Source organism: Seriola lalandi, unplaced genomic scaffold (genome assembly GCF_002814215.2).
Source record: "Seriola lalandi dorsalis isolate HSWRI2012SDOR001 ecotype SW California unplaced genomic scaffold, Sedor1 jcf7180002054885, whole genome shotgun sequence".
NCBI lineage: Eukaryota > Metazoa > Chordata > Actinopteri > Carangiformes > Carangidae > Seriola > Seriola lalandi.
In genome coordinates, this window is record NW_019525437.1 from 6,124,081 (window position 1) to 6,146,821 (window position 22,741).

At 40.4% G+C, this 22,741-nt stretch overlaps 2 protein-coding genes across 3 annotated transcripts; both read left to right on the top strand.

Moving 5' to 3' along the window:
- Positions 1 to 4,995: 4,995 nt before the first annotated feature.
- On the top strand, positions 4,996 to 8,128 carry LOC111671631 (regulator of G protein signaling 21-like). 2 transcript variants are annotated; one of them, XM_023428764.2, is made up of 5 exons: positions 4,996 to 5,226; positions 5,566 to 5,625; positions 5,957 to 6,018; positions 6,161 to 6,327; positions 6,497 to 8,128. In XM_023428764.2, the coding sequence occupies exons 1-5, from the start codon at positions 5,147 to 5,149 to the stop codon at positions 6,683 to 6,685; spliced, it is 558 nt and encodes a 185-aa protein (XP_023284532.1). In that variant the 5' UTR covers positions 4,996 to 5,146; the 3' UTR covers positions 6,686 to 8,128. The 2 variants fall into 2 exon arrangements, with proteins under 2 accessions (XP_023284532.1, XP_023284531.1); XM_023428763.2 differs by having other exon boundaries at positions 5,001 to 5,226; positions 5,954 to 6,018.
- Positions 8,129 to 18,036: 9,908 nt separating this feature from the next.
- On the top strand, positions 18,037 to 20,454 carry LOC111671643 (regulator of G protein signaling 21-like). The gene is made up of 5 exons (XM_023428778.2): positions 18,037 to 18,165; positions 18,284 to 18,373; positions 18,886 to 18,947; positions 19,203 to 19,369; positions 19,574 to 20,454. The coding sequence occupies exons 1-5, from the start codon at positions 18,071 to 18,073 to the stop codon at positions 19,766 to 19,768; spliced, it is 609 nt and encodes a 202-aa protein (XP_023284546.1). The 5' UTR covers positions 18,037 to 18,070; the 3' UTR covers positions 19,769 to 20,454.
- The last annotated feature ends 2,287 nt before the right edge of the window (positions 20,455 to 22,741 follow it).

A 22,741-nucleotide genomic window follows, 5' to 3' on the forward strand; every position in this document is an offset into this window, starting at 1 on the left:
TGACCTAGTTTTCATTTAGAGTTCCATAAATGGAAGTTAAATTTCATTCATTACTTCTTGACCGACATTTCAGTAGATTATTGTTGTCACTGCCACTCGAAATCTGTGACTGTCCTGAATATTCTGACTCCTCCACATAGTCAGAACTCTGAGACTAAGGTTTCTATTTTTCTGATTGACTGACTGAGTGCAGGCGTTGGGGATGGGCATGAAAAAAAAAGAGTTTCCACAGCTCACCCGGCAAGGAGATTCTGTTTTTGGTCACATGTCTGATATATCCTCTAATTAGGTGCGGAGATGACTCCACACACCAGCAGTAGGGTTTACCAAACTGGAAAAAAGTAACCCCATGGTAACCCTTGATCCTACTCTGCTCTGTAAATGGCCCTATTCCTGAAAATTGTGCCTTAAAAAGGAATAGTGAGGCAGCTAATAATAACCCAGGGGCTTAAACGACAACACTGGAGTCATCGGGCAACCTGATGCGTAACAGATCAGCCTGGATGTGCTGCCTTGTTAGGGGAATAATCTCATCACCCGCAGACAATGATGGCAGAGATGCGTAAGTTCTTTACTTAGAGAAATAACCTGACAGAGGTGCACGTTTGGCAAAAGATTACAATGTCTTTTGCTCAAATAAAATGTGGAGAATTAGCTTTTTACATTTCAGTTTAATAAAGTTTTGTTATGCAGGTTGTTTTGCTACTTTGGGCCTTATCTTGTTGAAACTGTAGCTTGTGTTTCAAAAAGGGAAACATGAAATATGAAGTAGAATATTTATATATATATATATATATATATAAATCCAAGCAGCTCAACTTGTAGTTAAGTCAATTTATTCTTACTTTGTGCCTTAGAAAACCTGCCGAGAAAGTTACGGAAGTGGTATTTTGAGCATAAGTAAGCACTGAATACTGATAATCAAAAGGCTCTTTGAACCCGATCTGGTAGACGACTAAAAGCTACGTGCTCCCCTTGTTTATGGATATGTTTATGGATTTTATGGATAAATCATTGTTACTGCACTTTCTAATCTAATTTTGCTCTATAACCCAACCACTTCTACTCCTAGAATCCCAAGTACTTTACCTGTCAATGCGTAATATATATTTAATAGGGATTTTCATGAAAGATCCATCAAAGATATGCAGAACATAAACCAAGAAGTCCACACATTCACTAATTCATGGCTGTAAAAACATCAAACATCTTTTGAGAATCTCACCTCAAATGTTATGAGTTTTAAACCACATCTAATAGTAATGATATAATAATAATAATGATAGTCCTTATTACTGAATAGAATTTAGGTGACCAACGTTGTGATCATGCGCCCTATCTAAACTCAAGGATGCCCATCATTTGATGCTGGATTTTTCTTTTGAGATTATTTTGTCACACCAAGATCAAGTGTGAACTTTCACGCATACATGCGAAAAAACATGTAATTTTTATCTGTGTTGCCTAGTTTGTAACTCAGTATGTAGATGAAATGCCAGTGCAATACATGTGTTAAAATTGACACTACAATCAGTGGCTACACAACCCTGTCTCTTAGGAATTATGTTTATCTACTACTAATCCGTTTTGCCAATTATGTTTGGAGAGGGAAACATAATTGCTGCCTGGATTACACAGCACTCTCGTCAAAGGGAGGAGGTCAGGAGGGTTGATGGGTGTACAGAATCTAGGACTTGAATCCAGACTCTGTCTCTCTCTGTTATGTTTAGGCAACAAACAGGTAGGCGCTTAGGTTAAGGTAAAGGAAAGATCAAGGTTTCAGGTAAATGTAACTGAAGTAGATAGAGCTTAAAGTTCAATGTTGCTTTAGTTGCTGAAAGTATATATTGTATTGCAAGAGTGGGCATTGTAGGGTAAAAAAAAAAAGGTGTCACTGAACATTTTGGGTCTTGGACGAGTTTTTTCCTACCACAATATGTTAAAAACATCCAAACATCCAAATACTTTTTACAAGATGTATATAAAGTGTAGAACTCTTTTGGCCTGCAGACTGAAGCTATCACAGATTTATTGTTTTTGATAATGCCGATCTCCGCAGTCTCGATGTCAAACGTCAGTAACTCTGAGGAGCACACTGGGGTGTCGGGGGGGTTGGTCCTGAAAAATGACACAGGTCTCACATCTCCTGCATCACATGGCACTACTCTTCACACACAAGCTGTCACTGTTTTCTCGTAACACGGTTACCAAGGTAACGGAAAGGAAGTGAGTACTGTCAATGGCACAGTATTAGTCAAAACTGTTCACACTTGGGGAACTTGACGACCAGATCTTGATGGTAGAGGCTAATTTATTGTGTTTCTCTCTGTCTCTCTCTCTCTCTCTCTCTCTCTATATATATATATATATATTCCTCACAGAATGAAATATAAAGGTTGTGTCAAAAACACACTGACGTGCAGCACGAGGGACGACCTCCAGCTCTAAGTGTTTGGTGACTCTTTGTAATGCCTCAGCACTTACAACCGTGTTTGGGCAAAAGAGGGAGAGCAGCATCATGAAGCCGAGGGCAGATTGTAAAACGCCGACCTGTGGCATCAGGTGGTGAGCAGGAGTGGCTAACAAAAACATAAAAAAACAGACACAGTCAGTCAGGTTTCTGATATCACAGCACTCCTGTGAGATGTTTTTTTTTTTTTTTTGAATCATCTGTCTTTTCTCTTCCTCTCAGTTTTTCTGTCAAAATCTTCTTCTTCTTCTCTAAATCTTCAACATTTATTAGAGAGGTAATTTAACACTGAAGAATCAAAGCTGGTACCACTAAATTTCATTTTCCGCCTTTTTTATTTGATTGAAGGAAACATTTTACTGCACTATATTGTGAGCACAGTATTTAATATTTCTACATTCAGATCTGCTAAAAAGTCGGAGCATTGACCTAGAAACTGGCTGTGAGAAACTGAGTGTGAGTGACAATTGAATTGGATCTGGATATAATAAAATGTTCAGATTGATTTCATAATACCAAAAATGACCCACACATTTCAGATAGTGACACCATTCTTACCTGGTTTTGTCTACCTGCGCAATTCCCTGTGTTGTCAATCTGAAGCTGCTTTTATTGACTGACATTTATTTGGGAAAAAACTCTAATAAACGGCTTTGTTAAGTGGCCAAGGATGAGCAGAATACTGCAACAGAATCTCATCTCAAAGTTAAATTGTGTAGAAACCCATCCGACCAATGTGAAGTCAGAGGCAGATGGTGTGACTCTGTCACTCTGTGACCTATCATAGCAGTGATATTGTGATACTTCTGTACAGAAGGCAACAAAAAGCTGGGGATGCTTGGGATTCTGGGTAAAATATTGAATAAAATGATTAAAAACGATCAAGATTTTTTCCAAATAAGACTGATGTTTATGACGAGGGCTAGCATGTCCAATACTTGCTTTTGGTTGAAGATGGCTTGCTTGGTGGGTGCTGTGGTGGCTCAGTAATTGTCAGCACAATTGTCACCTCCCAATCAGAAGGCCATGGGTTGAAGCTTCAGCCCAGGCCTTTCCCATGTGGAAGTTTAGAGTTATATTGTGAGAGTGGTACGTCATTAGCACAACAGCCACAGGTTGAGGACTGCACAACAGGCAATGTTGGACCTATTTGTAAGTTTAGCTATTTCTGCAAAGCTAATGTTAGCATTAACAGCTGTTTACTTATCAGTCTTGAAGAAACTTAGTCAGGGGTGCAAACATGAACGATGATCACATCTTGACCCTCTCTATGAAAGCAGGAATTTCCACCCATCTGTGGCCACTCGTATTTTCTCTAAAAACTTCCCTTAAGACATGGTCAGACGACACTTGGTACAAACTGGCCCCGATCTTTAAAATAAGATATGGATTGTCCAAGCCAGTAAATCCCTTCAACTCTTATCATGTACAGCGACCTCTGCTTCAACGTCAGCCAAAACATCTGTCATACAGCAGTAACATTTCGAAGGAAGCATGAAATGTCAAGAGTCACCGCTACTAATTTCAGCTAATGCTAGTCACTCGCCAATAGACTGTCCACTTTGCTACAAGTTCTCACACAACTTGCAGTTTTTTGTCTTCGGCTCGTCGTCTGTTCCCAGTCCCTTGAATGACTAACAGGCTCAGACGCACAAGGCTGTGGTCCGTCAAATGTGTATGAGTCAGTGTTGACACTGGCAATGGTTTCCATGTTCATTATTGTAGCACTTGATTTTTTTATCTCTCCAGTGACTTGAAGTTACAATTTCTTCATTTTGAGGTGAATTAACCTTGTAGCCTTATAAAATATAATAATAGGATTTGCATTTCCTACCCTCCACAGAGGGATCTCAGTGTACAGTTTGACCTTGATGGAAGGTTTGGACAATAAAGCAATAACTTCGCGGCGGAAACAGGAGAATGATCATGATATGACGTTCTGACAATCTTTCTAACTTCCTGTCGTCTTACGGAGTATCTCTGTTGCAATCAATTTGCTGTTTCCTCTTTCTCACATTTGGCTGAAGTCTTCAGTTGCATGAATTTTCGACCAAGTTGTAATGAATTAGCCTTTGCGGGATAGATAAATGTTGAAGTTGATGATTTTTATCGCAGAGAGCCAGGAGGCAATCCTTCCATTTTCAACAGGCTTAACTCTTCAGTCCCATTTCAGAGGGCTACCAAAACACACAACGGGCAAAGGTCGCGATTTGCCTATCACAGTCACTGTTACTGTCATTTGCATCTGTGCTGTCAGACTAAAAATAATGTGAACACAGCATGCTTTCAGCCACAGAGACTGCTGTCCGTTTGGCTCGTCCAGTCAGGAGGAGGGAAGGATCTGCAACAGCAGATGGAAAGAAAAGGAAGCAGCGAGACATAATAGGGAGTAAGGCATCAAGAGGAGGGAGGCATACATTCAGTACAGTGTGAGTATGTGTTGTTTCTAACAGTGAGGTAGGAGGAGAGGAGGAACAGGAGGAGGAGGAGGAGGAGGAGGAAGGGGTGCTTCCTCTTCAGTCTGGGCTGAGCTGCTGATGTATCCCAGCAGCCCCGGTGCGTAGCAACAGGAAACCTTGGTATATAAAGCCGCATCGCAGGGGGAACCCTCCTAAGTGTGTCTCAGCCGCAGCATGACCAGGACCGAGAGCCTGAGAGTGTGGACTTAACAAAACAATGCCCAGCCTAATCGTCGAACCACTCAACACACAGCACTTCATCATGGACAGAGATGACAGGAAGAGAAACAAGAACATGTGAGTGAAACTTTTACTTCAACGCCAGGCCGGGGTTTCCAGTAAATGCGCCGACTTGATGCCTGATGAAAAATAGTTTTTCAGTTAATGTATCTATTCAATACTAGGTGATGCAATTGCAAAGGGATTCCGGGTTGTCCCGTCAATCCTTTCAGAGACACAGGAATATTATGGATGCTTCATGGCATCTCCTCAAAATAGCTTAGAGTTGATAATGTCATCTAACTTTACTACACCAATTACTAACACACCAGTATGCTTTGACAGACTCACTTGAAACTAATTTAACAGCAGTAAATCCAACAGGGATATATTCATGTATTTCTTATCTCTACACAGTGGAAAGAACTTTATGTGCCGACTCCAGTGCATGTTCTCACACTCGTCAAGCTCTGAGAGGTAAGGAGACTTATGGAGTGTTTTGCATACATTTCAGTTTTAAAATAGCCAGCCTGCTCCTATCATTTCCATCTATGGCATCATGAAAGGATTCAAACAAACTAGAGACACCATGTTTGCTTTGGCAGAGCACACACGCACACCAACATATCCCATGGTTTTGACAATTTTTTTTTTTTTTTTTTGTAAAGATTTGATAAGCACATCTGCTATGCTTTCTTGATTAGCGTGCTTCTGTAGTCCTTGCAGCCCCTTGCACAGTTCACCTCAGTTTTATTTTACCCAAATTTGATTCTGGTTGAGTAATCCAACTTGCATTCTCTCCCAGCAGGCTAAGTTTAGAAGATACCCAACAATGGTCACAGTCACTGGAAAGGCTTCTCGAGTCTAAATGTAGGTTGCATTTTCCCTAAGGACGAGAATACTTGATAATACTAGAAGAGTAAACATTATGTTTGTGAGAATAAGAGATTAAAGGAAAAAAGGGGAAGTTGCAGATGCTTAATCTTTGGCGTGTTTTCTGTGCTTTCCTCAGATGGACTGGCCACCTTTCGTAACTTTCTCAAATCCGAATACAGCGATGAGAATATTGAATTCTGGCTCACCTGTGAGGACTACAAGAAGATCAAGTCTTCATTCAGGATGTCCTCAAGAGCCAAGAAGATTTACGAGCAGTTCATCAAAGCAGAATCTCCTAAAGAGGTAATACAGCTCAGAAAAATCTCTCTTACATGTACTTAAATCTTTGTGTATCAGACTGAATAATGAAGATACAGATTGAGCTCTGACAGAGTATCACAGAGAAGTGTCTGCTCAAATCTCTCGCTCTTGGCTCAGATCCCTTCATTCCTATCTCTGTGCCTCATTGCAGATCAACATTGACTATCACACCCGAGAGCAGATCAAAAGGAACGTCAAGACTCCCACCATGCACTGCTTTGACGACGCTCAGAAGATAGTTTATGGGTTGATGGAAAGAGACTCGTACCCGCGGTTCCTCCGCTCGGACATTTATAGAATTCTTCTGGAAAACCTTGCCGCCGACGCCACGAAGGGATGAGAGCACAGTCAAGGGGGGAGAGAGAGAGAGAGAGAGAGAGAGAGAGAGAGAGAGAGAGAGGAAGGACATAAAACCCATAACTGGAATGTTTGAGCTCCTTCGAGGGAAATGACTGACAACAAAGAAGGAAGGGGAATCAACCTGCACAGCACACGGACACATACAGAGGCCTCACGCCGCCCCCGCCGTCGTCACTATAGATCCAGAAGCAAACTGTGCCTTAGTCTACGTAATGGGAGGATCACTGAGCACCACACTTCCGAGGACTGTTTAACAAGAGGAAGAAGAAGAAGAAACATGACCAGCCGTAATGATAATGACTCTGTAGTGTGTGTTTGCACTGGATAAGTTTGTGTTGGTGTGCGAATTTGGAGCTTTTGACGACGAATGAATCAGTGGGGCCGCTGACGCTCGCTCCGACCGTGGAGCTGCATAAGCAAACCATGCAACAGACCTCCTCCAGCCTTCTTTGCAGAGGTGTTTCCTGTGCTGATTAAGATAGAGGATGTAAGAATCAACTGTCACACACATAGGAGAGTGTGTGTGTGTGTGTGTGTGTGCATGTGTGTGTGTGCGTGCGTGCGTCCGGGAGATAGTGTGTATTTAGTTGTAGCGTTTCACTGCCACTGACACATAATAATAAGCTGTCACAAAAAGAGCTGGCCAATTATCTAATGACAGCACCAAGGAAGACAACAAATCCATAGCACACAGAGGACTCAATAGTCACATGCCATACTTAGTAAAGGGTTGCAGAAAGCCATTTAGTTACGCTAGAGGCGTTTTGGGCCACTTTAAAAGGATATTTTCTTTTTTTTTTTTCCAGATTAGATATGGGGTTTTAAAAAATTATACTTTTTTTTTTTTCTTTTTTAGATTTAAGCTGCCTGTGGGTGATATTTTGTGCAAATATTTAATATTTTAAGTTGATCATTTTCAAACAACTAAAGTAAAAGTAGGTAGGATAATTCTATTCTTAACCAGACATGACATCATGTACATTTTTGTGTGGAATCTGAACCAAATTTTGCGTTAGAGCAGCCAACAACTACCCAGTTAGGGCCAGTGATGTCTAATTTTAATGCTTCAGCACACGACTTTTGACCAAAGACGAAACCCAATTGTTAAGCACCGAAGTGTCATCAGTTGTGATTTTATGTAATAAACTATTTGAGTGGAAATGTCATAGAAATAGTATGTTTCACATTGCATGAGAGGATGTTAAAACTCCTTGTATACCTTGAGAGTAGGGCTTATTACTGCTTTTCCAAACCATGTTGTTTTAATGTATTCTTAGGGAGTTCATAGTTAAGTTAACTTAAAAGTTAAACATTGTGTTATTTATTGTTACTTGTCACCACTTGAGTACAAAGTTTGTTGCCGTGTTGACGTGCTTGTTCAAGATGTTAGTGATTTGAATGACATTAAATTATTTAAATTGCATACTTGGAAGTAAGTGAACTTTTTTCTATTTTTAACAACACCACTGAAGTTAAGTTTCATGCTGCAGCTTTTAGTTGCTTTATGATCTGATTTCTGTGGTGGTCTGTGTTAAAGAAGACAGCAACGCACTTCCAGTGAAATAGATCCTGAAACATTGTATTCGAAAATTAATGGGATGTTTGCATAATGATTGTCTGTTGTATGTTTAAAGCAATACTCCACCGCATCAGGATGGAAACATAAAGGCTGTGCCAAGTTATAGTGGGCGACAACTTATCTTCACTGAAGCAACTACAGTACAGTTGTTGGCCAGACTTTACACTCCATCCTACTAAGTGACAGAGTATATACAGAATGTTTTGTTTTTATTTCATAAATAGTGCTCCTGCTCTCTCATATTCAAACATTTTCAGCATTTTAAAGATCCCATATTGTATAAAGTAAGATTTCCATGTATGTTTTGGTTACAAAGCAGGTCTAGGTTCTATATTAATACAGTGAAAGTATCAAAGAGCTCAGTCCACAGAGAAATGCACACAGTCCATAATCAGAAACTGAGCATTAAAACGAGCCATCAGGACTACTGTAACTTTGTGATGTCACCATGCCCAAAGCCCAGCCCAACTGGACTCACCATCCAACCTTGCAGGATTTGGTTTTTATTTATTTTTATTCGGTCACTCAGAAAACAGTCAGCTGACTGACCTATTGTTACCAGACCTTCAGGGAAAAGCATGAGAGAGGAGATGTAAAACTACATTGAGATGTTTTTTTTGGTTCTTAAAACCACAAATATATCTTCTTATGGATCACTTCAAATAAACGCAAGAAAAGCATAAAATATGGGACCTCTAACTGAGACATCTGGGTTTCCCTTATCAAGAAAGCGGAGCTTCAAACTGAGAACTAAGTACAGATTTACAATAAATGAGATAAAATAATCCACCGATGATAATAAGACATAAAAAAAAAAAAATTATCCAGAAGTAGCATTAACTCAGTGGTTTTGAGTTTCAGTTTTCAAACTTTACGGGAAATTACATCAATGAAAAAAATGATACGACAAAGGACTGGGTGCGTGCTATTTCCTGTTATCCTTTTTTTATCATTGAAAAGCATCTGTTGACTTGGAAATAAAGTGCACAAGCAATGTACACTGCTTTAAAAACAGGAAGGCCCGAACTTCCAGTTTCTTATGAAATCAGTCATTGTGAGAAATGAGATTTTCTCTGAAATGCAGCCACACGGCAAAATGAAAGACTGTGCTATTCAACAGAAGTAATGATAAGCTTTGCTTTTGCTTAGTCTTTCAAATGTAACAAAAAAAAAATGCTATTGATTAGTTTAGTGCAGCGATTCATATTAATTGTTTCCATCAATTGCATTATGAGTCACTCTGCCTTTAGAGAAACAACACAAGCAGATGCTGAAATTGTGATCAGTCAAATACACATGATCCAAAGCTGTACTGTTGTTAAAACCACAGTTAGTGTCTCACTCTACTGTTCCATTGTTTCTGCTGATGCTGAACAGTACAGCGCACTGTAGTGGTGCCACAGGGAGGAAGATAGACTCCATTTTGTGAAACGCTTACACAAGACAAAAAATGAAGAGAGCTTGTTAAATGCTGTTCGGTCTCATTCTGTGTGTCAATTCTTCTCCACAAATCTCTCTGTGTCAGTTTCTCTGAGCCTGACTATGAGCTCTCTCTCAATTGCTCAGTGGAATGCTGTCCAACTGAGCAGCCTTATAATTAATGAAACTCCCATAGCTCTGCCAGTGTTAAAATACTTTTCTTTTTTTTTTTTCCTGCACACTCTTTGGTCCCACACTAACAGATCCAGAATAGATGTTATGTAATATCCTGCTGGAACAAATGTGGATGCATCTAATGCTACCGACTACGCCTGAGCCATTCACTATTTTTTGGAATTAAAACCAATGCTCCATTTATTTCCACATGCTCCCTTTGTGGTATATTCTATATTGACATATTAAATACAAGTTTACATCCTATCACTTATTATTATATAAGGTTTGTACATCATGAGACTATTAGTGTAATTGTCTCCCTTTACAGAGAGCGATCCATTTGTGCACCAGGTACAGTACATACCGACACAGGTGAGGTATTTCATTCCTTTACAGACTAATAAACAGCAAGCAATAAAGACACCATGAGAGAATGCTGCTGGATGTGGCTGACAGCAATGTATTGGTGAGCTGACATTAACTATACTGCCTCAACATTAGCTCATGTGGCTAATAGCTAATTTATTTGTCACTCAGCTCTAATGCATTGCTCCGCAGAGGTACTGAAACCTTTTGCGAATCCACATCTACAGCTACACCTTTCAAATGTTTAAAGATCATCACTAGCTGGAACTGCATCGTGCACCACGCTCGTTCGGAAAGTTAAACCTTTGCACTTGCAATGCATCACACATAAAGTGAGGTCATTTTTCATGCAAATAGCTCATAAAATATTATTGATTGCAAATGTTTGGGAGACTCTTCCGCTGTACAGCTCAGCAGTTATTCCTTCTTGTTACTTAACACATGGAAAGGAAAAATAAACAACAGCAGATAAGCATGCAGGTAGCTGGCACTGTCTAAGCAGAAGTGACAGCTTCTTTTTTCTTTTTTTTTTAACAACTCCTCTGAAACATGCCTGCATCCCTAGTGAATGCACAAACATGGGGTTTGCATGCTTCGGGGACCTGGGATGGGGCGGCCCATCCCAGGGAGTTTAGTGTAATATAGACACAATCTGTGATTGATTTAATTACTCCCCCATCGACATTTCTTCGGCTTAATTATGTGCTTCTTAAAAAAAACTAAATCTATTATTGAACAGGGCTCAGTTAGATTATGTGGAAACTCTTTGTCAAGCCAATATGCTGCAAAAACACAACTGCTGAACAGCTCTGCGTTTGCAGGCGAGAGCCTCCATCTCTACAGATAAACCAGTTCTCATATGTTTTAATCTGACTCTCCATCAGTTACATGAGCTGTGGATTTTTCAATGTCAGCTGATGTTAAAAGGGAGGCTCCTCTGCAGTTTTTGCATGTACTCTCTGTGCAGGCCTCCACATACAGTACAAATACACACCCAGACAGGTTTGGAATTGAAATGTTTGTGTAGTTTGGGCCCCACCATCCTTTATGTGCCCCAACTACAACTGGTAGATGTAGGCTGCAGATCTCCATGCAAACATTCAAGCACAGGTGAATGAAAGTAGAACACTGGCTTTGAAAAGTAAGAAGACATTTGTTTTGTAATGGTACGTGACTATAGGAAGTAACTGTTAGTGTTGCTTGTTGTTTTGTTGAGTTTGCACATTTAAAAAAAAAGAATCATCACTTAGTTCATAGCGGTTTTTACCTGTTTCACCTAAAACAGTCTCACCACCTCAATCTATAGAAACTAGACTATTTTCAAATAATATCTCATCTTCATTTTACTCTTCTTCTACAAAAAGCTTCAAAAGTAAAGTGATTGTAAGAATAAAACCTTATATCATTTGTATGCCTCTATACGCCATGAGGAAACTTCAATTGGCATAAACACTCATTTAGACTCAAGGATGAACTGATTAGATTTTGTGGTCAAAGGTCGCGGTGACCTCACAAAACACGGTTTTGGTCTCTTGAATGTTGTATCTCAAGACCACCCTGAGGAAATTTGTTTAGATTCACTTGGACCCGAAGATGAACTGATTAGATTTTGGTGGTCAAAGGTCAAAGTTCGAGGTCACAGTGATTTCACATTCTTATGAATGCAATATATCAGGAATGCCCAGAGGGAATTTCATTACTAGTGGCACACTATGACCTCACAAAACACGATTTTGTTCATAACTGGCAAATTCATACACTAATAATGTCACAATTTAACTCAAATGTCTATAAAGATAAAATTAGGTGATAACATTTTATTGTATATCCAAATGGTCAAAGGTCAACTTCTCTGTGACATTGTAATGTTCTGCTAAAAGCCCTCTGGTCATTATTAAATGCTGTAACTCATGAGGGGGAGATTGTGACCATATTTCCTGCAATTTGGCTGCTTGGCGGCGGCATAAAACCATGAGGCGGTATTTTTTCAAAGAAACCACTATACAAAACATTTGATGGATAACCCTATCAGGTTTCAGGATTCCCTGGAACACACCAAAGCTCAGCTGGCAAATGGAACAGTTTTCATTGTAGCCATTACGCCCACAAATGGCTTGTCATTGTTGGCTATTTGAGAGAGGACAAGGAAATCGACCCGTCTATCAGTCATGTTTCCTTCCGCCTAGTGGAGTGGACGGGAAAGCCAAAGGTATGGATAGTGCAGCCTCTTTTCAAAATGCTCATCCATTAAATGTAACTGTACCAGCTGGTGGTTTTTGTATGTGAAGGCATTTGCTAATTGATGCCTTGACTCTGGCTGAAACCACCACCAGGAGAGAGGCCAAAGGCTCGTTGGCTGTGGGAGCGCTTTCAGCTAAATGAGCAACTGTCTTCAGCACATGATAAGTGTCTCGTGGCAAGAATTTATTGATCCTTTATGCCCCTTTTGAAATTTGTGCAAGTGTGCTTGTCACTCCTAAAGCATACGGATGCCTGACAGCTTGCAGTACTTTTCCACCATTTATTGATCATCCACATCCACTACATGAGGGCTGGACTCTGACCTGCAGAATGGGAGGGAGGGAGCTCTGGTTCGTTTTACAATATAATTAGCGAACTACTACTGACGACAAATGCTTCAGAACAAAAGAGGATGACGGAATGCTATTTGTGGTCAACATATTGAAAGGTTTTAAAGGTCTCGCCTAGTGGCACAAAGCCCAGAGAATGATAATGATGACGGCAACATGTACGGGGATTAGAGAAGTAGCCGTCAGGTGTCATAGGTGTGTAAAGACACGCCAAGCCATGGTGTTGCTGAAGCATTGATTGGCATGTGTGGCGTACTGTGTGAAATGCAGAAGCTATTTTAAGCTGCTGAGGATTGACATTAATATTTGGTCATTGGTATTTTTGGAAACGTTTGCGTTTTCTTTCCATGAGTAAGATGAGAAGATTTACACCGTCTGTACTGCAAATATGAAGCTAAAGCCAGGAGACGATTAGCTCAGCTTAGCACAAAGTTGCGAGCGTGGTATCAATCTTCTCATCTAACCCTTGGCAAGAAATTTCCTAGCAGTATAGTTAAGGGTGGGCAGGGAACTCTTTTTGTACAGTTGGGCCAGTGTACGGTTGGTGATGTGATTCTGCATTCACCAAGTCAGCGATTGTTGTGACAAGGTTTGAGGGCTCTGCTTCTAATAAAACAACGTCACAATAACTGCGTCCCAATTCAGGGGCCGCATCCTTCGGCGGCTGTATTTTAAGACTGCGGTGCTACTTGGCTGTCGCATTTCGAAAGGCGCCATCAAAATGCGACCTTCTTTTCCTGGGCCCCAACGGATAAATAATGATAATGATAATAATATGGCAGCAAAGAAAGCCAGGGGATTACACTTTTAAATGTAAGTGTTGGGTTTAAGCCCAGTTGACGGTTCACAGTAAGACAGTTAAGTTCAGGGTTGCTACGAAACAGGAGCGGCACTTTTATGACGCAATGGTAAAAGCGGGCACAGCTGGTTCGGTTCGGCATTCACGTCCTCCGAAGGAAGTGGCCCCTGAATGTGACACCAAGGAAACATAACAGAGCATGTATCCGTCACCATGGAGATGCTGTTGCCATCCCAGAACCTAGTATTCCCCCGGTGCAATCTACTGCTCCTGTCTTAACCTGACCGACGCTGTAAAGTACAGGAAAGACTGGTGACACCGCTGCTGGTCTCAGTGTACATGTACACAGGAGGAGGCCAGGAGGAAATAGCACTTAGGTTATTATGACATCAACCCTCACATTACCAGTGCAATCACACACACTCGTAGCATGGTCAGCAGTTCAATTGACACACAACAACAACTATGCTAATGAGGACACAGGTGGTGGCAGAACGCTCCACTGGCCGAACTGTACAGTCTCTTCCTTTAGCTGAATGAGGAAACACATTTGATGTGTCCCTATTCCACACTAATACAAGAAATGAATGTACTATACTGATTTGTACTAACAGGAAATGATACATGTGCCTGCGGCATCAGTTCAACTCCGAGTTTGGGATAACGAAGGCAGTTAAACTTAAAGAAAGACACCAACTTCAAAGACTTAATTCTGTCCTTGTGTTTTTCCTTTCATCTTCCTGGAGCTGATTCCCCACCCTCTATTTAATTTTCATTAAATTCCCTTGTGCATCGTCCAGTGTGGGACGACGGGGTCAACACTCACACAAAGTCTGTATACATATTTACATATATGGGTATCTATCACTACATACTTAAAACATACTTAGAATTGCATTGTGCAATGAAGACTTATCTAGTAAGATCCTAAAGCACCACCTCTGAATATCTGAGCCACACCAAAAATAAAGTAAATTGCATTGATTGATTTAATTATCTCATCAGTTATGAATATTAAATAAATATTCAGTTACAGTTGATTTCAACTGTCCCGCTCAGTTAATCCTAATAGATATTCAAGTTAAAGCAGGTGTGTCGGAGCTTCCCACACAGCTCTGACCTGGATTCAAGGTGAGAGGAACTTGTGTTGGTTTGCAGACCATGCATGCAGCTGTCTTGTTGGGGTTTTTATCCCACGTTTATAAGTTGAACTTTAATCATGAGTTGCAGACTTTGCTGCCAAAATGGAAAGTCACGGACAGAGAGGTTTCTACCCATTGCTTTATTTGAATTTCTTCTCACCTCCTGATTGTTTTGGGGCCGAGTGCATGCGCAGCGGCCAAGACGGTTAATGTGGGTATTTTCTACACTCTGTAGTTCCGCCACAACATTGAAACCGGCTTAGCCATAATGTTGTGACTGACAGGTGTATATATACACACTGATTGTGTTGGTTATTAACTCCACTGCCTTGCACATATGTCCTCATTCTAAAAGTCATGCTGGTGGCCTCTCTTTTAACATCTGTGATGTTGTGCACGTCCATTTTTTTTTTTCTTTTTTTTACAGCACTTGAAGCTTTGTGATAACTTTGTTTTTTGTACTAATAGCAGCTGAGCAGAAAACATAACCCCACAGACAGGTTAAGAGTGCAGCAGGGTTTTATGAATACCGAAACTTCCAAACACAAAGAGGACAAACTCTGCAAGCCAGTGCTGGGAATCACCTTCTGCGTAAGGCCCTCTGGACGGACTTCATGCCTTAGTGGAAACTTGGCTCTGGTCTTCATCCACTTCTAAACAGACGGCTGCTTACACACAGTCTGCACATCATAATAAACACACGAGGTGAACACCGTGTTTTCACCCAGTAGATCTCCAAACCGGTGCAACAGAGAGAACGAGAATCACAACACAACGCAGCAGGTGACGCAAATGCATTATGGCACAGACGATCCAGGACATAATGTGATTTTTCTGTACATCTGTGTGTCCTGTCCTGTGCCCTTTTGGTGTTTCTGGGATATGATGATGTCAGAACACATTGTTACTGGAATAAGGACTTCACTGTGCTGAAATTGTAACTTTCTCAGGCAGTGTTATTCAGTTTTTAGCTGACAAACAACCTCTTTAACTAACCGGAGAAAGCATGCATCCATCATATGTTGCAGTTTTACTTTACTTTTTTTTTTTTTAAATTAACTATTATTTGCTAAGTTAAACATACTGCATGTTTAACCTCTCTTTATCAACACAGACTGAGTTATTTTTGATAATTTTTTTGTGTTTATTTTTCCATTGAAGTGTCATGCAGACAAATTGTTCCTATAACAGAATGTCAAATATTTTCATGACTGCAGCTTTGCATACAATGACTCAGTGGAAACATGGCAGGGATGGTGCCAAATGAATGTAGTGTGAGTTACTCATCCACACTGTGCATAACAAACCGGACCTGCAGGTTTAGCCCAAAGATTACGCATTTCATTCATTTGACACCCTGCTACATTTGCAAAAAAAAAAAAGAAAGAAAGAAGGAATGGAAAGCAACAGAGTGTATTGCACATAACAAGGATAATCAGCTAGGTGCATGAGATCTGGCACGTTCCTGTGGAGCTTTAATCAGTGTGAAGTCGCCTATAATGTATTAAAGAGTAGATCTTAGACAGCTGACATTCAGGGACAGGGTGAGGTAGCAAACATTTGCAGCAAAAGACCACGTCCTAATAACCCAACACTTTGCATTATACAGATTAAAGCAATGCTAAATCCACACGATGAAACTACATTATTACATAGATTTCGGTTGATTAATCAGAATTTGTACATTACAAATCGATCAATGGTCAAGTGGGAGATGTCACGTGTAGTGATAAGCTTCTGACGCATTGTTTGCTATTCTGGTCCACAAATTGTGCTCTTATCGAAACCATCTCCAGCAGCGGGTGGCTATTTTTAGAAAAAAAAAAAAAAAAAATGTTTGATGAAACAAACGATTGCTACCTGTCCAGCACAAAACTGCTGACAACAGTCATCTAAAAAGTCGTATAATTTTCGCAGGAGTTGGTAGAGACCAAGAACAGAGCTAAAAAGCAAGTGGATATCGGGCTAACATTCATCTCAATGCTAAAAATGCTAATGTTGCACAGTGCCTTCGTCAGCTAAAAGAGCGTTGGTGATGTTTCTCAGTTTGTTTTGAAGTTCTTTAGGCATCCAGTGGGCAAAAACATCAATGCTGCTTAAACTATACAGCCAAGAGACAGGTGACATGCTTCAGGTGTGCAAGGCGGACTTGATAGATGAAAACTAGAAAAGCTTTTCCTCCAGCCTCCTCCTGAAAAGCCTTTTGGTATTGTTGACTTTAATAAGATCTTATGTCCGTGCACGTGTTTGAGGGATCAGTTCTCCTAGCAGCACCTCATTGCTGATTCTTCAAGAGCTCGCTCAAAAAAAAAAAAAGAAAAACAACAAAAAAAAAAAAAACAGAGCCTTATCTTCTAAATTTAACTGTATAAACCTTTGCTATAAATGGTCAGTCTCTGACTGACTGAACCACATTTGAGAGGCAGGTCCTCACTGTTATTTGAAATGAAATATGGTCTTTGAATGCATTTTAAATGCTTCTAAAAGTTTTCACCTGGATGAATGGAAATCAAACAAAACACGGTTGGACGTAACTACAAGTTGTTTTTATAAAGTGAAGTTAATGTGATAGGAATCAGGTTCAGCAGTTCCCACATTCTTTTTTTTTTAAATGACCTATAGAAGTAACAGGATATTGCACCATCATCATCTTTGAACCACTGTAATACCTTGACCTGCCATTGTGACACAATGCTTCACAAATCCACACCCTGGGTGAGTAATCCAATGAACAGGATCATTGCAGGTAGTGTTGCAAAGTCACAGTGAATCAATTGTGCATCGGAAATTGTCACATGTTAGGGCTAGCAGGCAGTTTTATGGCTAAACGTGCTGTACGTGGTGGGTGCTGTGTGGTTTTCAAATAGGTAAAATAGGTGTAAAGTAAATGCTCTGTGAATGTTTTTGTGCAGCTGCTGTTTGTAAAATGCTTTCATGATTTCAAAAAAACACACAAGAAAGTGGAGAAAAGTTCCATAACTCCTCAACAGAACTGTATTTTAGGAATAAGGGCATCGAGTCTGCCTTGAACGTCACATCTTGACCTTACGTTTAAAAGTGGAAAGCCAACAGAATACACGAGGAAGGAATGTTTATGCAGCAACAGCCTATCATTGCCTCAGGTCCAGAGAGTCATACCAGGGTAAGTCACTGTTTACACAGCAAAAGCCAATCACTTTAAAGACCTGTCATTCCAGGCCCGCCTCCAGCCTGTCACACTCCGGACCACGGCTGGAGAGAAACTATAAAGTTGCCTGACAAATCAAGAGGGAGCAGGAGAGGTGACTGAACCATGAGAGAGAACCTTACTGCTGTTTTATCCCAAAGCATGGCGTTCCCAGACTGTTTGACACCCACTGACCTGCTCGCAGAGAAGAAGGGGATGAAGTAAGTATACATGGTGTTTGAGAGGGATGTTCCTGGTTGTGATGGCCTTGTAAAATACATTACTGAGAATTTGCACTGCCACAGAGCACTGACAAGTGAAGTCTGTCTTTTTTTACAGGAGGAAAAACTGGAGAAACAGAATAAGATTTCTCCTGAAGACAAACTCTTCCAAGTCAGTATTACGTCTGATGAAAAACAGATCCTACAGGTAGAGCACTGCCCTTTTTTTTTTTTTTTTTTTTTTTTTTTTTTTTTGTATTTGAGGATGAAAAGCTCATGATTATGCATAAGATCCCACTTTGTGTGCATACATATAACATGTAGTTTGTGCTTCCTGCTGGTCATAGTCAATTTAGTTCAACTGAAATGCATTTCATTTTATGTAAATCAATTCATTTTTATAGTTTAAAGTTAGATAGCCTAGTCTCAAGTTTTATATCTAATGATTCAATTTCATTTTTTATCTTTACGTAGCCGTAATCCACACTCTTTTATATTGTCTATTTCTGTATGTATGCTATGTGTATAATGTGTTATTACCAAATCAAATTTTATGATTTTATGAAATAAATAACAGGATTCAAATTGTCTTACTGTATAGCAAAATACTGTATTGCAATATGGTTTTTCTTTTTAGCAATACCCGACTACAAGTTTGTGAAGGAAGTAGTTACTTCTATTACAATTATCTCTTATACAATCACTGCTCTCTTCCATCAGGCCATCTGCTGATGACGTGAACCAATGGGCGCAGTCACTTGAGAAACTACTCAGCCATAAATGTAAGTATCATTCACTGCACTATTGCTACATGATTACATAAAAATTGTCTCGAAAGGTCACACGGTCAGCTGTGTGCTGTGAATGGAAGTGGTTTATTGGCGTCAATAAAACAAAGGCTGTAATGTCTCTGTGCTTACCATACCTTTCATTAATGGGCAAACAGCAAGTGGGTGTGTCACACGGCTTATTTTAGTGGCCTTGTCTTTAATACTTCTCCCCCTCTCTCTCCTTTCTCTCTACCCCACCCCCTGCAGATGGGAAAGCTGCCTTTTGTATCTTCTTGAAGTCAGAGTTCTGCGAAGAGAACATTGAGTTTTGGACAGCATGTGAGGACTTCAGCACACTCACAACACACACAGAGATGGCGTCCAAGGCCAACAGCATTTACGAGGAGTTCATTAAAAGTGAAGCTCCCAAGGAGGTAACAGCTAACAGATGCCTTTGAAATATGTATAAACACTATAAATGTATCGCCGGTAAATCCAAATAAATGTGTTCTCTGATTAGTTTCTTCAGACTAATTTTAATCAGAATTTATGTACCTTCAAGTTTTATCAAGTACACAAGATATTGTGTAGTTAAAATGGATGTCAAAGACTCATTCTGGATATTTCTCTTTGTTCAGATAAACCTGGATTTCCACACCAGAAATGCTATCGTCCAGAGCCTCCACGAGCCCACCACGACTAGCTTCCTGGCAGCTCAGAGAAAAGTCTACAGTCTGATGGAGAACAACTCCTACCCCAGGTTTATCCACTCCGACCTCTACAAAGAACTGTGTGTAGCTGCCAGGGGAGAGGGCAAGCACATTAAGTCCTAGTCAAACTAGACACCCACTCCTGAAGTCATTTGTTTACCGGCGTGACTGTGTGAATAGAACACTGATGATGTTCAGTCCAGGCACTGCCTCGGGATAATAGACCTGAACGCAAATCCTGAGCATAAACATTAACAGCAAGTGCGGAAAATGCAAAACTGAAGCCATTTTCAGTCCGTCCTGCTGACAGCTTTCAACAATGAATGAAGTTGGGACGATTGTGCTGGATGCTTTTTGCTGCTGTAGGCATTCAACCAGATGGGATTAAGGCTACGTTTTCTTCACTGCGCCATTACCTGCACTGTCTTTACTATGCTATTAGATTGCAGTATTTTGAGGAACAGCGTTCAAAGAATGAGAAGAAGCCTTTACATTTAGCTCTGTATCTATTTCCGACAATGCTGTTAGAATGTATTTTATGCTGTACGAAGTCACAGATATACACAGGACCTCCCATGTGAACCTGGTTTTACTTGCCATAATATTCTGCTGGTTTTGCATGAGTTTACACAAAAAGTGCAATTTTAATTTATATAAAATTTCCACTTTAGACTGTTCTTGGCCTGAAATGACTGTGACAATGTTATTTATTGTAAATATTGTGATGCTGCATGACATGTTGAATGTGAATTTTAAGTTTGGGGCAGCTGGACTGCCTAAGAAATAAATTGTATTCTTCAGCACTAAAATATCTCTGATGCATTTATTTCAAAATTCAAAGAAAAATACTTTTTTGGGCATGAAAGTTCCCTGGTGATCTTTGGAAACGTTCAGCCACATCTCACAGCCTTCATCAAGGAAATAATTTTTTGATTTTGTCAAAGCTACATATGAATCTCCAAATATCTATTACTGCTAAAGTGAATATTTAACACTTAATTAACTTGAACTTGCATCAACTGAAAATGTACATATTATCACCTTTGAAGTTGATATGGTTAGCATGCTAGCAAACACATCTACACATCTAACTGATCCTTTTAACTGTTTTTTTCTTCTCCAGGAAATATCTGTCTCTTTGGATGCTAAAATCTTCACTATCTTCAGTAGTTAAATGTGTGTTAGAAATTAAATTAGACTATAAAAATGCACATAGACTCTGTGATGTCACCGATAGGTTTCTGAAGAGCGGTTTTGGAGCTCAGAGTGGGCTGCTCCGCCTCCCGCATCTTGGCAGTGCATGGGTCCACCTAACTCAAATGTAATCCAAAAATGGGCATGAGGTGGGGTATGTGTGGAGCACTTCAGTGCATACGCTTCTGTTAGCGGCGTTAGCAGAGCTGAGTATCGGCGTCGTGCTTGAAGCCTAACCCAAGGCTAGCTAATTTTACTGGCTAATTAGTTAACGGGCTAAGCAAACAAGCTTAGGTATGGTGAGCACATACACCAATACCTGCTAATTAGTAATACTACTAGAATTTCTGTCTGATGTTTGCATGGAAAATCCTCCAAAATGCTGAGGCGATGCTGAGCAGGAAGCTAATGGCTAGACATCTAGCAACTGTGATGGCACCTTCCTGTCATTCACAGTGGCCAGGTTCAAATGTTCATTCGAGGAACTGCAGTATGTGGCACTGTGCTTCACTTTACAGACTTGGAGGTTTAGCTAAGCTAACTAAGCTTATCTGTGTGTTGGTTGGTGATGTACAGGAATTTTTTTTTGCTGAAAAAATTCTGAGAGTGGTGAGAGTAAATTGAAACAGTTAAGCTGTGGGCCATAAAAGCAAAGCAATGGGCTGAAAGATGCTAAAACGCTTAGTAGAGCAAAGAAGAACACCTGAGCTGGGTGGTAATTAATTGTGAGCATGTCACTTTGACACACTTTCACATATCCAATGTTAATTCCTTGTTGTAGACAGTGCCAACACAGGCTACTTTGTGCTTCAGACAGTCCTAAAATCTATTACTGAAGCACAGTGTTTTGAAATATATTTTCTAGAGAGAGAGAACAATATGTATTTTCTGACAGATAATTATTGTTTGTCTACAATGTCCAAACTGGAAATAGTTTCAGAGAAATGCCGTGCACTTCGGGTCTTTGGCTAAACAAAAAGGTCAGACACATCTACATACTGTACACTGACATATTCCCAGAGACAATGTGCTGGATGTTACACTGCACAAACAAATACAAAATTCCTCATCGTATTAGAACATTGTATTCCTCTTTGTGCAGCCAGTAGGGGTCACGTTATCACAGCTGCGTTGTAATACTGTAACACTGGCCCCTGTACAGAAGAAGAGAGAACACCTTGACTGACAGCAGAGAGTCCTCCTCTGCTTGCTGTGCATCTGCTCTCTGATACCGGGGCTGTTTCCAGCCGTGAACTCATAGCGGAGCCTGACAGTGGCCAGACACCCGGACATTGCTCCTGACAAAGCTGACAGCTCCCGCTCCCTCCTCAGACCTGTGGCCTGCTGTCGTGGTGTAATGAGATCATCTTTTACACCAGCAGCTCTCCAGAACTGTATGCACTGCTGGCTGGCTTACAGGTTACAGGAGCACGTAGATTTGTGTGATCTGAACATGAACGGTTTTGAAACCCACACTGGCTGGAAAAGCATGTAACTGTACTAATAAAGAGTTATTTACTTTAGTGCTGGATTTATTATAAGCCACGCTAGGAGAAAGGCCCTAGAGATGGCAATGGTCAGCTGGTTTGTCCATCTCGTTGGCTCCACAGTGAAATAACTATTGGATGAATTGGCATGAAATCAGGAGATTTAGGTCAGGAGTCAGGAGATCACCACGGTCAGTGGTGATCTCCTGACTCCTGATGTTCTTCTAGCACTTCCACAAGGTTGACGTTTGTGTGTTAAGTGAAATGTTTTGGCAGCTACTTGGTGGACTGCTTTGAAATTTGCTACAGACACTCATGTTCCCCCTCACGATGAACTTTGGTGAACCCTTATCTTATCATAGTGCCATTATCATGTCAAAACGTCCAATACTTTGGTTTGTTACCAAATACCTGC

What these genes read in the sequence shown, in the direction of transcription:
- LOC111671631 (XM_023428763.2), top strand. Translation starts at nt 5,147, where the DNA reads ATGCCCAGCCTAATCGTCGAACCACTCAACACACAGCACTTCATCATG. An exon ending in CACTCGTCAAGCTCTGAGAG is followed by an intron (nt 5,626 to 5,953) that starts GTAAGGAGACTT and finishes ATTCTCTCCCAG; the next exon opens with CAGGCTAAGTTTAGAAGATA. An exon ending in AAGCAGAATCTCCTAAAGAG is followed by an intron (nt 6,328 to 6,496) that starts GTAATACAGCTC and finishes GCCTCATTGCAG; the next exon opens with ATCAACATTGACTATCACAC.
- LOC111671643 (XM_023428778.2), top strand. Translation starts at nt 18,071, where the DNA reads ATGAGAGAGAACCTTACTGCTGTTTTATCCCAAAGCATGGCGTTCCCA. An exon ending in GCAGAGAAGAAGGGGATGAA is followed by an intron (nt 18,166 to 18,283) that starts GTAAGTATACAT and finishes CTTTTTTTACAG; the next exon opens with GAGGAAAAACTGGAGAAACA. An exon ending in AAAGTGAAGCTCCCAAGGAG is followed by an intron (nt 19,370 to 19,573) that starts GTAACAGCTAAC and finishes CTCTTTGTTCAG; the next exon opens with ATAAACCTGGATTTCCACAC.